Source organism: Cladophialophora carrionii (assembly GCF_000365165.1).
Source record: "Cladophialophora carrionii CBS 160.54 unplaced genomic scaffold supercont1.11, whole genome shotgun sequence".
Taxonomy (NCBI): domain Eukaryota; kingdom Fungi; phylum Ascomycota; class Eurotiomycetes; order Chaetothyriales; family Herpotrichiellaceae; genus Cladophialophora; species Cladophialophora carrionii.
In genome coordinates this window covers 249,013-261,802 of record NW_008481818.1, presented here as the reverse complement: position 1 = coordinate 261,802, position 12,790 = coordinate 249,013, and the positions used below count along the sequence as shown (strand labels likewise).

At 53.9% G+C, this 12,790-nt stretch overlaps 3 protein-coding genes across 3 annotated transcripts; 2 read left to right on the top strand and 1 right to left on the bottom strand.

Moving 5' to 3' along the window:
* Positions 1–571: 571 nt before the first annotated feature.
* G647_09818 (uncharacterized protein) lies at positions 572–2,401 on the top strand (the record flags this gene model as incomplete). The annotated part of the gene is made up of 1 exon (XM_008725811.1): positions 572–2,401. The coding sequence occupies one exon, from the start codon at positions 572–574 to the stop codon at positions 2,399–2,401; it is 1,830 nt and encodes a 609-aa protein (XP_008724033.1).
* Positions 2,402–2,954: 553 nt separating this feature from the next.
* On the top strand, positions 2,955–6,752 carry G647_09817 (uncharacterized protein; the record flags this gene model as incomplete). The annotated part of the gene is made up of 1 exon (XM_008725810.1): positions 2,955–6,752. One exon carries the CDS (start codon positions 2,955–2,957, stop codon positions 6,750–6,752), a length of 3,798 nt encoding a protein of 1,265 aa, XP_008724032.1.
* A 1,423-nt stretch (positions 6,753–8,175) lies between these two features.
* G647_09816 (uncharacterized protein) lies at positions 8,176–10,668 on the bottom strand (the record flags this gene model as incomplete). The annotated part of the gene is made up of 2 exons (XM_008725809.1): positions 8,176–10,520; positions 10,572–10,668. The coding sequence occupies 2 exons, from the start codon at positions 10,666–10,668 to the stop codon at positions 8,176–8,178; spliced, it is 2,442 nt and encodes an 813-aa protein (XP_008724031.1).
* Positions 10,669–12,790: the final 2,122 nt, after the last annotated feature.

The following is a 12,790-nucleotide window of genomic DNA, read 5'->3' as shown; positions in this document are numbered from 1 at the left end:
CCGTCTTCGAGCCGACTGGGACCAGGGTGAGTTTGTGATCAGGCACCGAATCTGATGTCCAGGGGATTGCCCAGCTGAGCATGAGGTTCTGGAAGCAGGAGATTGGCTCTCGTGAAATGGCCGTTCAAGTGCCTCGCTGGATACAGAAATGTGGCTCGAGGCAGATCAACGTGTGGCATTGTCAAGGGTTTGCAAATCGGCCTGCGGCCCCAGTCATCAGGACCCACCTGCCGCCACTGTACGACGGACACTCTTGAGAGCACAGCGTCTTCTCGGGAGTAGCACGAAATGGTGGCGATCAGTCAATTGCGGCTCGAAACAAAGAAAATAAACGAGGGACGAAGGGAAGTTGGTCACGTGAAATGTGGAGCGGCATCTGCGCGATGTGCTCGGCTCGGCTAACTTTCCCTTGGGAAATAATTTTTGCGGAGGCAGTCGGAGGGTTTCGTCTGTTCATTTCTTCATTACTTCATTTCTCGCTCCATGTCTCGGGGTTTCTGTCACGCCCTGCTGTGTCCAGTATCCTCTTTAGTCGTGAAGATGAAGTGTTGAGAAGGACGGCGGTGCCATTATGGCTTCAATCGATGACCTCTTCCGCAAGCCCAATGTCCTTCCCAAGCGAAAACTGGAGGATCCAACCAAGTCCTTCTCCAATGCCCTCTCCAATAAATCTGCGAAATTGGCCGAAGGCTCCTCCCCACGAAGTTCAACCAACGGCTCTCACGACGCGACCACCTCCGACGCCTCGAATGGCCGGGCTGCCTCAGTACAAGACGAGCCACTAGATGACCAGGACGCCGTCGAGGCTGGTCCCGCGCTTCCCTCGGCGGATGTCGAGGACGATGCCGGAGACGATGAGGAAGGCCGCTTTTTCGGCGGCGGTGTCACGAAGCAAGAACGTGAAGTCATAGACTACATTGACAAGAACGAGAGCGGAGAGGTCGAAGAAAAGATCGACTCTGCTTGGCTGCGTCGGACAGCCATAAATTTTGAGCGAAAGATCAACAAAAATGCCGAGCTACGCGCCAAATACGAAGGTGACCCTATGAAGTTTGTGGGTAGCGAGGCAGACCTCGACGCTGAGATTAAAGGCCTGAGTTTACTCAGCGAGCATGGTGAATTATACGCCGAATTTGTGAAGATTGGTACCGCGGGTAGTCTGGTGGGCATTCTTGCGCATGAAAACACCGACATCGCCATTAGTGCCTGCGAGTTGCTCGCAGAACTTACAGACGAAGACTCATCCACAACAGAGGAGCAATGGAACACTTTGGTCAATGCCTTAATCAAAGCTGACGTTGTTGACCTCTTATCTAGCAACCTCGGTCGACTTGACGAGTCCACCGAGGCCGATCGCGCAGGTGTTTATCACATCCTCAATGTCCTCGAGAACATCCTGTCCGATACGGAGAATTCGGAGATCGTTGGAGCAAACAAGGCCATGTTGGAGTGGCTTCTGTCGAGGATAAAGAAGCCAGACCCAGATGCCAGAGCGAAGGTGGGGCAGAATCGTCAATACGCAGCCGAAATACTTGCTATACTGCTGCAAAGCAACAAGAGGAACCGAGATCGGCTAGCACAGAAAGAAGGAGTCGATGCCTTGCTCGAGCTCGTCAGTGCGTACCGTAAACGAGACCCGGAGAAGGACTCGGACGAGGAAGAGTTTGCAGAGAACCTCTTCGACTGTTTGGCTTGTGTGGTCGAGGAAAGGTTCGCCGGCGAAAAGTTTGTGGAGGGCGAAGGCGTGGAGTTGTGTCTCATTATGCTCCGAGAAGGGCGATTATCCAAGGCACGGGCTCTGCGAGTACTCGATCATGCTCTGAGCGGAGGTAATGCAACTGCGGTATCCATCAGGCTGGTGGATGCAGCAGGATTGAAAACAGTCTTTGGTATGCTCATGAAAGGGCACAAAATGGAACGCAGCCTGGTCGAACACATCATCGGGATTCTGGCAAGCCTGTTGAGATACCTACCAGGAGGATCTGCAGAGCGCATCCGCACATTAGCCAAGTTCGTGGAAAATGACTACGAGAAAATCACCAAGTTGGTGGAGCTACGGCGCGAGTACAAGGCTCGGCTTAGCAAGGTCGATGCGGACATCCGGAGAGACCGAGAAGGCCTCAGTAAAGCGGAGGCGGAGGCGAGGGCGGATGAGTGGCTCTCTCGGCGACTTGACGCTGGCCTGTTCACTCTACAGGCGATCGAGTTGATCCTCAGCTGGATGGTGGCGGAGGACAATGGCGCGAGACAGACCATTACAATCCTTCTGGGCGAAGATGGGCTTAAGGTTCTTGAAAGAAGCCTCAAAGATCAGCTGGAAGGCATGGATCCGGGAGGCGGCGATGAAGCCAAGGCAACGGAGGAGATGCTCGAGGCTTTAATCCTGTGCGTGGAGTCATGAAGCCTGGTGTTTTGTGAATGAGAGATCTAATGAGACACTAGGGAGGACGCCGTTGCTGCTAGCTGACACGCGCGTAATGAGATACCCTTTTCTTCTTCGATCTCTCACTATCTTCTCGATCGTCTTTCACTCGTAGTCAGTCTCGTCGTCTTATGTCGGAATGTGGCTAGTGGCTCTGTAGCTCGCCGTACTACGGTGAAACACGGGTGAGATTCACGCAGTCTCGCTCGATTTGTTCTTTCGCGACGCAGCCCAAAAGTTACCAGAACCATCCCTCGAACCACGAACACTTGACAAGCGTCCGTTGCGGACTCCTTTCACCTGCGGCCGGGGATCACTGACAGTCTCTCACTCTGTGAGTGATCTTGGAGAGGAATCTGAAGTCTTCACTGACATCTCAGTGCCTTCGTGTCAGCGCATTCCAACACGCCTGAGTTGCGCCTCGCGGGCGATCAACTTTGCCTCTCCCACCGTCGTTCCTCTACATCCCATCGATTCCGTTGTCGGCCGCCCTCCGTCTCCGAGCGATCCGCCCGAACCCCAGCCGCCCGTCATGGCGGACTACGATGAAAAGTATGAGCTGAACGGCTATGGTGAAAATGGCGCCTACGATGAAGTTGACGTCGGTCAAGATGATATCACATCTGAAGATTGCTGGAAGGTCATCAGTTCGTTCTTTGAAATCAAGAAACTCGCGTCTATGCAGATAGACTCGTTCAATCACTTTATGAGGGCTGGATTACAAGACCTCATCAACGAGAAGGGCGGCGTCACACTTGACCATGCCCAAAATGTCGACGACGACGACCCAAATCCTGTTGTCATTAAGCGACACGAAGTCAAATTTGGCAAGGTTTCTCTCAGCAAGCCCAACGTGACCGAAGTCGAGGGTACCACAGCAGATTGCATGCCTCATGAAGCCCGGATGCGAAGTCTGACCTACGCGAGTCCCGTCTTCGTGAGGATGAGCAGAAGAACATGGTACGCGAAGGAAAAGCCGTGGCAGGAAGACTCAAGATACGAGGTTGTTCAGAGTCAGAGAGACGATGGCTCTCAGCTGTATTGGAGACAGAGCGACGACCCCGATGATAACGAAGCTGAAAAGGACGTTTTCCTCGGCAAAGTCCCTATTATGGTCAGAAGTATGACCTGCCACTTGGTGAGCGAACAGTTTCAAGGCGAGAGAGACTTGTTCGCGTGGGGAGAGTGCCCCTACGATCAGGGTGGCTACTTCATCATAAACGGCAGCGAAAAGGTCCTCATTGCGCAGGAACGGAGTGCCGGCAATATCGTGCAGGTGTTCCAGAAGGCAGCGCCGTCTCCATTCACCCACCTTGCCGAAATCAGATCCGTCATTGACAAAGGTGCCCGCATGATGTCGCAATGCACAGTCAAACTCTTTCGAAGAGTCGACGGTCCCGATGGTACCAAGATTGACAATCCTATCCGGGTCCAGCTTCCCTACGTCAAACAGGACATTCCCCTTGTCATCGTCTTTCGCGCCTTGGACATCGTCTCCGATGCAGATATCCTAGAGAAGATCGTGTTCGACCAAAGTGACAAAGAGATGATGGATATGCTGATGGGCTCGCTACAAGAAGGTCAGGCTATTCAGGGCGCGGACCTGGCTCGTGACTTCATCGCACGCCGAGGAACTGTTCCCACGCTCAAGAGCCACGAACGACAAAAACACGCCATCGATATTCTGACGAAGGAGTTTTTGCCTCACATCGGCCAGACCGCGGATGCCACTGCCCGCAAAGCGTTCTTCTTGGGCTACATGATCAATCGGTTACTAAAGTGCGCTCTAGGGCGAGCCGAACCCGATGATCGAGATCACTTGGGAAAGAAGCGGCTTGACCTTGCCGGTCCTTTGATGACAAACTTGTTCCGCTTGCAACTCGACAAGGCGACCAAAGACTTCTATCGATACATGACGAAGCGCGTAGAGGCTGGCCAACAGATCAACATGACAGCCGGGTTCAAAAACCAGATGATCACAACCGGGCTGAAGTATTCATTGGCCACTGGCAATTGGGGCGATCAGAAGAAACTGGACAAGGCGAAGGCTGGCGTGTCTCAGGTGCTCAGTCGTTACACTTTTGCCTCTACCTTGTCTCACCTTCGTCGAACCAACGCACCCATCGGCCGAGAAGGCAAGATTGCAAAGCCTCGCCAGCTCCACAATACCCATTGGGGTTACGTTTGCCCTGCTGAAACGCCTGAGGGTCAAGCTTGCGGTTTGGTCAAAAATCTGTCACTGATGTCGATGGTCACAAACGCGTATGAGACCAAGCCATTGACGGACTATATCATGTCTCTGAATGTTGAGGCGCTAGAAGATTGGGAACCTCGATTAAATCCTCAAGCCACCAAAGTCTTCGTGGACGGTGTGTGGTTTGCTGTTGTTCTGCGAGATCCCAAGCGATTGGTAGATGACCTTCGCAAGCTACGACGAAAGGGCACGTTCGATCAGCAAGTCAGTCTGGTCTGGGACATCCGAGAAAAAGAGTTCAGGGTCAGTGGTGACTCGGGCAGGATTATTCGTCCGCTTTTTATCGTCGAAACAGATCGAGGCTCACCTAATCGGGGGAATCTTGTCCTCAACAAGGAACACATCCAGAGGCTGGACAACACTGCCATCCTGAAAGAGGACGGCTACGATTGGTCAGAAGTCAAACCGTATGGCTGGAACGAGCTCTTAGAGGATGGTGTTGTCGAATACCTCGACGCCGAAGAGGAAGAGACAGCCCTGATCATCATGAGCCCCGAAGCCTTGTCAGATGCCAACGCGAAGAAGGCGGGCCTTGACATTGAGCCAGAAGACGACCCATTGCGAAGAAACGATCCTCCACTGGTCCGCGGTGGCGAAGGCTTCACGCACTGCGAGATTCACCCCAGTATGATCTTGGGTGTCTGTGCCAGTATCATTCCTTTCCCCGATCACAACCAGTCGCCCCGTAATACCTACCAGTCCGCTATGGGTAAACAAGCTATGGGCGTCTTCCTCACGAACTTCGACCAGCGTATGGAGACGATGGCGAACATTCTCTATTACCCTCAGAAGCCGCTTGCCCGGACCATGGCAATGGACTACCTAAAGTTCCGAGAACTTCCTGCGGGACAGAACGCGATTGTCGCGATCGCATGTTATTCCGGCTACAACCAAGAAGATTCCGTCGTCATGAACCAGAGTTCTATCGATCGAGGCCTTTTCCGGTCGCTGTTCTACCGAACATACCAGGATCAGGAGAAGATTGTTGGCCATGCAGTGCTCGAGCAATTTGAAAAGCCCACGAGAAGTGACACACTTCGTCTCAAGCACGGCACCTACGACAAAATCGATGAAGATGGTATTGTCGCGCCCGGCGTGCGCGTCAGTGGTGAAGATATCATCATGGGCAAGACTGCACCCATGGCACCAGATGCAGAAGAACTGGGGCAAAGACAGAAACAACACATCAAGAGAGATGTATCGACACCTCTACGGTCTACCGAGTCGGGCATCGTCGATCAAGTCATGCTGTCGACGAACTCTGAGGGTAATCGATTCGCAAAGGTCAGGGTCAGAACGACAAAGGTACCCCAAATCGGCGACAAGTTCGCATCGCGCCACGGTCAGAAGGGTACCATTGGTATAACCTACCGACACGAGGATATGCCCTTTACACGGGAAGGCATTGTTCCAGATCTGATCATCAACCCGCACGCCATTCCCTCACGCATGACGATTGCGCATTTGATCGAGTGTCAACTCTCCAAAGTCGCCACGCTCAGAGGAGACGAAGGCGATGCCACACCATTCACAAAAGTCACCGTGACTCAGATCTCGGAACTGCTCCGACGGATGGGGTACCATTCCCGCGGCTTCGAGGTCATGTACAACGGGCACACAGGGCGCAAGCTCGTCGCTCAGGTTTTCCTGGGTCCCACATACTACCAGCGTCTAAGGCACATGGTCGACGATAAGATCCACTCTCGTGCCCGCGGCCCTACGCAGATCCTGACGCGCCAACCTGTCGAGGGTCGCGCCCGGGACGGTGGTTTACGGTTCGGAGAGATGGAGCGCGACTGCATGATTGCGCACGGTGCATCTTCGTTCCTCAAGGAACGCCTCTTTGACGTGTCGGATCCGTTCCGTGTCCACGTATGTGACATCTGCGGCCTGATGACCGTCATCGCCAAACTCAAGAAGAGCACGTACGAGTGCAAGAACTGCAACAACAAGAACAAGATCAGTCAGATCCATATTCCGTATGCGGCAAAGTTGCTGTTCCAGGAACTGTGGAGCATGAATATCGCGGCACGGTTGTACACCAAGAGAGCAAAAGATGACAAGGCCGGGCTGTAAAAGGGATGGGGCACGAAGACCAATGATCAAAGGATAATGTAGTCTTGAGATTAGAGACTGGCAACTAGTGAATGGATCGCTTGGCGTTCGTTAGCATCCGGTTCAGGTGGGAAGGATAGTATCTTGAACGAGCGTTTCTCCGGTTTCCTAGACAGAATGCTCGACAGGGGACCGAAGACGGGCAGTGTTACTTGTATCACAAACGAAAGAACCCCCCCATGCGGGCCATTTATTCACGACTCTTCAGCTTCCATCCTGGCTGGCTGGCGTTTCCACGCGGCTGGAGGCAGTGCAGGCTACAGTACTCCGTACCAGGCGTGCCAGATCTGGTACTGTATGTATCATTAATTACATGACCGCGTCCATCGGAAGGAGTGGCACGGGAGGCACGGGGGGCACAGTGGTTGCGTCTTCTGTAGGCTGTTTTACAGTAGACGAAGCAGTGCTCTCTCTGCCTCGTTGGTGTCCAACCAATTGATCCCTGTATCTCCAATGTCCTAAGGTATGTAGGGTATGTGGGTGAACATGCGTGGTAAATTATTTGGTCTCGTACGAGTGAGTAGCTTTGGTGGGCTGATGCGCGATGCGCGATGCTGTCTCTTTGCTTTTCTCCCGCTCCTTCAGGTTGGACCCTGCTACACAGTATTTACTGTGTGAGATGGATGACGGTGGCCTACCTACCTACGTACGGGGCTGACTTCCGGCCTGCATTGCCCGTGAGGAAGCCTGAATCGAATGTAGGTACTCGTAGACCTGATCTGCCAGAGACGGGGGACCCGATCGCTTCGGTTCCGTGGTACACAAGCCGCCCTGCTGCCGCATTGTAGTTGTCATACTGTATGTGTGTTCGGAAATCAGGTACTTAATGTGCAGGTCATCACCGGACCTCGTGGCTTTGTGTACGGTTTGAATCGCACAGACAGCGCACAAGGAGAAAGAATAACTAATATTGTTACTCCATAAATTGTTAAAGTAAATCATTACTGAAGGGTATAGAGAAGGCGACGTACGTCAATCAATCCGAGAGATCGTTCCGAACGAGATACTCTGCATTCTACTGCAACAGACCGAGTTGATGGCTCAACGATGAAATCCCTCATCCAGAGTGAATACACCTTTCGAACTCTGTCCTCACTTCTGTCACCTCTGTGGCATGACTCCAGTAGACCATGATGAAATTCATCCCCATATCGTTGAGATTTGCTCTTTTCAGACAGCGGTTTAGAGGCACCTATTACTTGATGTACCAGACCTGGTTTCTCCTTCGGTTTAAAGATGACTTGCCCATGAGTCAGCCGCTATGGTCGAGACATTCACATTGTGGGGAAATGCTCGATCTGCATGAAGGTCGTGGGTAGGTTCGCAGAAAGGCAGTTCTTGCATACTCTTCGTGGTTCGTGCATCGACAGCGCCGGTGTTATGCTCAGTATTGCGGGGGAGGATCAAAGTCACGAGAGGCAGGTGGATGAGCACTGGCCGTGGTTCCAGGGACGCCGGCAGCGCTGGCTGGATCGTCTTTCTTGAATGGGTTGTAAGACGGCTTCTGCGCACCACCGCTTTGTGCTTCGTAGGAATTGGCAGGAAGCTCGTGGGACGTGGCAACAGCGGTTCCAGCAACGGTAGCACCTGTTCCGGCTCCTACGCCAGTTGCGGCAATGTGGTGGTCGCCATGCTCTGATTCGGGCTCGTGCTCGTGGTCTTCATCATCTTCATACTCTTCTTCCTCACCGGTCTCCTTGTTCTTGCGCCTGCGGAATATTCGCTTCAAGAGCCCGGGTTTCTTCTCCGCAGGGGGGTCTTTGTGAAGCTTCGTATGCCCCGAATCGTCCGTAGCGGTAGTCGGAGGTGGGTGTTTATCCTTGTCGTGGACTTCGTACGCAGCTGCGCCGCCACCCACAGCAGCAGCCGCAGCGGCTTCTTTCTCATGTCGTTCGCGTTCTTCGCGAGCCCGCTGCTGCTGCTTCTCCTGCTCGGCAATGGCTGCCTTGTCATGTGCCATCTCTTCTTTCTCAAGCTCTTTTCGGTGTTCCTTGTCCTCCTTCTCAAGTTCTTTCTGATGCTTTTTCTCTTCCTTCTCCACTTCCTTCTGGTGTTTCTTCTCCTCCTTGGCTGCTGCCTTTTCCTCTTTTGCCTGCTTCTTCTCCTCCTTCTTTGCTTCTTTCGTGGCAGCTTTCTGGTCTTTCTCGAATTGTCTACGGCGAGCTTCCTCCTGCTCAGCTAGGTCTTTCTGTCGACGAGCCTCATCTTCCTCATGTTGTTGTTTGCCGTATTCATGGAGGCCTGTGGCACCAGCGCCAACGCCAGCCGCACCTGCGAGTGCTGCCTCTTTCTCTCTTCGCCTTCGCCGTTGAGCATCATCATCGGCTTTAGCCTGTTCTTCGCTGCGGTCTGGCGCAGTTGACGCCACGGTCCCAGTCCCCGCAGTGCCCGCACGCGCTGCCTCTTGTCTTGCTGTGTCCTTTTGCGACGGCTCTTCATATCGACTTTGGCGGTCACTGTACTGCGGCGCGGCTGATCTCTCTGAGATGGTCTGATTTGTCTTCTTTGCTGGTGGAGCGTTATAAGCGGTGTAATCCTGTTGACGAGTTTGGAGAGCAGGGTGCTTCTCCATGGCCCCTTGCGAAGTAAGTCCAGCGTTGGCGGCTGGGGCTGTAGTAGGATCATCGCGGAGAGGCCAGTCAGATCGTTCTGTTTCGCGATCATCGTGCTGCAAGCCATACAATCCGGCGGCGCCTACTCCAGCGCCCACACCCGCTGCCGCTGCCGCTTTGCCGTATCCGTGCGAGTCTCTTTCCGGTTCTGTTGTCGTTGTGACGGGTGTCTCCCTGGTGTCTCGTCCCAGATGAGAGCTATCTTGCTTGAATTCTGGTGGGACGGCAGCAGGAGCTGCTGTGTTAGCAGTCCCGTATGCCGGTGTGTCTATTGCATCTTGGCGAAGTTCCTTGTCCCGGCCATATTCATATGCTCCGACAGCTGCCGCGCCGACACCGGCTGCCCCTGCTGTTTTGCCGTATCCGTGCGCATCTCTTTCCGGTTGGGCCATTGTTGTTGCTGGAGTCTCCCTGGTCTCTCGTCCCAGGCGAGAACTATCCTGCTTAAATTCTTGTGGGATGGCAGCAGGAGCTGCTGTGTTAGCAGTTCCTTGCGCCGGTGTGTCCATTACATCTTGACGAAGTTCCTTGTCCCGGCCATATTCATGTGCTCCGACCCCGGCTGCTGCGAAAGCGGCATTGCGACCTGTGTGATCCTTGTACTCCGGCTCTCGCGAAGCGCTTGTGCCTCCAATTGGAGCATTTATAGGTGCAGGAGATTCTAGACCTGCCGGATAGGCTGTGGTTGGAATGCTTTCTTTACGCTGGTGTCGGTGCGCGGGCTCCGAGAGTTCAGGATCCGACGATACCGGAACTGACCGCGTTGGGGCGGTGTAAGAGTCAACCCCCGTAGTGGTTGTGGGTTGGGAAACGTCGTCTCTTGCCCTCGAAGAAGCGACTCCTGCGCCAGCAGCAGCGGTTCCAAGGCCGACAGCACCGAGTATCTTCCCGACGGTGCTGGTGTGTCTTGGCTCGTCCGAGCCAGGTTCCCTGGTTACTGACGCAGCGCTGGTGGCTGATTGAGCTGCAGCATTCGCATCAGGCACCTTAGTGTCCTCGGTTTGACCGTAAGTAGCAGATCGGCTAGGTGGATTGGCCGTCGACGTAGATGATGAAGGGGGAATGGTGACCGAATCGTATGCCGGTTCTTTGGGAAATGCTCCCGGAAGATTCGAGGCTATATACCTTAGCGCCACAGAATCTCAACAAAGTCCGGTCTGCAACTTACTGCTATAGTCCCTGTCCTTGTGAAACGCCGCTGCGGCTGCTGCCAACGGCCCTCCTTCGGGGATTCCCCTACTGGAGGTGTAGGAGTGTTCTGGCATTTGATAGGTGGTAGGGTCGACTGAGGTCGGGTCAACAACACCTCCGACAGTATCGCCTGGGGGAAGAGTACGTGAGCTGTAGGTCGAGGTCTCGCCAACCGCAGCACTGCCAGAACCCAGGCCTGACAATCCACTCGCTGGGGCAATTCGTTTGTCTGATTCTGCGTCTGTAGCTCCTGATAAGTGAGCATGAGGAGAGGGATATAATACTAGGACGTCGATGATGTTATGGTGAACATACCTGGAGCGAATCCAGTGGCGCCCGCACCCTGCAAACCTGTCGCGCCTGCCGCAAGCTGTTCCTCTCTCTTAGGAAAATGGGAGCCTTGTCCTGTCAATCGACCGGTTGGACCAGAGGTATCTTCAGCAGGGTCAGGGTTATCCTTGCTGTGTCATGAGATATTAGCAGCCTGGTGGGGCTTGAAAGGAAAAGTGACGCTTACACCATATTTTTGAACTTGTCCATAGTACATGTACTTGGCCTTTCGATTGCGTCAGATGCAGGGAACGAGGGTCAGGAAGCTTACGAGTAGGGGGCTTTGCACGGGCACTCCTGGGTGTACGAGTACGAGTAAAAGTCACAAGCAGATGAGGAAGCTGAAATCACGGTGAGCTTCTTGGTGGCTTCACTGCCATCTTGGTTGCGTCATAAAGAGGAGACGAGGCACGAGGAGCACCCGATTTCGGTTGATGGCGGTTGGACTGGAAGCCTTGTGAGGCTACGTTCACGCCACATACAGAACAGCTTATGCCTCGATTGGACTTTGGCCAACCTTGATTCGTGATGGAGAGCCAAAACGATGATGATGGAGAGGAGGCGGGGTGAACCCGGCCGCGCAAGAAGCAGGAAAGTTGGCTGCTTCGAGCACAAATGAAGTCATTCAAGGTGTAAAACGGTCATTTTGAGCGACGTGATCTGAGGATCCGCCAATAGTGGTTCGCTAATCAGATTTGAGATGCAACCAATGCCGCCAAAGTACGGAGTACGGAGTATCGACATGCACATCATCCTCGGGGACCATTTGATGTGCTGTGAGATCCGGATCAAAGACGCGCTGGAACATCGTTGTTCCCGGCGTGTGTTGCGCGGCTCCAGATCGGGAAAGGTGAGTCGGGTGGGACATTCAGTGGCAAGCGCAGTGGCGCCTCGCCGAGATTCTTCCGTCGTGCTGATAATCTCGTGACTCTCTCTTGCCATCACGTGTTTTAAGGTGGGAGTCGACCTAGGCCTGTACGATACCACTGTACGGAATTCTGGTAGAGAGGGTCAACAAGACCTGAGAAGCTCAAGTGCCAAGGGACTCGGCCACACGCAGATCTCTGGTACCGTGGAGTGACAAGACTCGTTTAGGCCGTGGTGCAGGCAAGCTGAAAAGTTGCAGAAGCAATAGACAAGGACTTCAGCGGCCTTATCAGCAGGAAGAAACCCATGCATTTGCTATCTCGTGCATCTCGGGCGTTCACGGCGGATTTCGTCAGTGCGAGCACGCCTCGCAAGCAAGCGATGCGACAGGTGTGAGCACGTTTTCGGGGCGGCCACCGCGTGCTGATAGGCATGGACTTAGCCTGATAAGCCGTCGTATTCCAGGCGTCCCCATGCAAGGCACAGGCGATTGCCACCCAACCAAAAGTCTGGAAAGCCGCTGGGGCCAGTGCACAACTCCCGGAAAAAGCGTTGTTCTAGAAGGTGACATTTCCTTCTTCGATCGGCACCGCCAACACGAGCCAAACCTGCAGCTTACGAGGCTCGACAAATTCTCTACGTGCGAAAAAAAGTCACGGTCAGCACAGAACAGCTTCCTTGTTACAGGCCATGGTTTACTGCAAACGAGCACATCGTCCGTCCGGGGTATCAGGCACGTTGCATTGCATTTGAGCGGCAACGGGCTGTCTCCACGGGGTCAGAAAGCAGGGAGAAAGGTTGCCTTGCCTCCGGAAAGCGGGCAGGTTAGTGAGGTAGGATTGAGGCCGCTCAGACCGACCGCGATTCGCGCAGCGTTAGCACTTGAATCCTCCACACTTCCTCCGCCCGTGTCAGTGGCTAACCAGTAGACGAGACCCGTTCGGAGCCCACAGAAGGAAACCTATCGGTGCGACACACGGCGGAATAGTCGGATTGCTC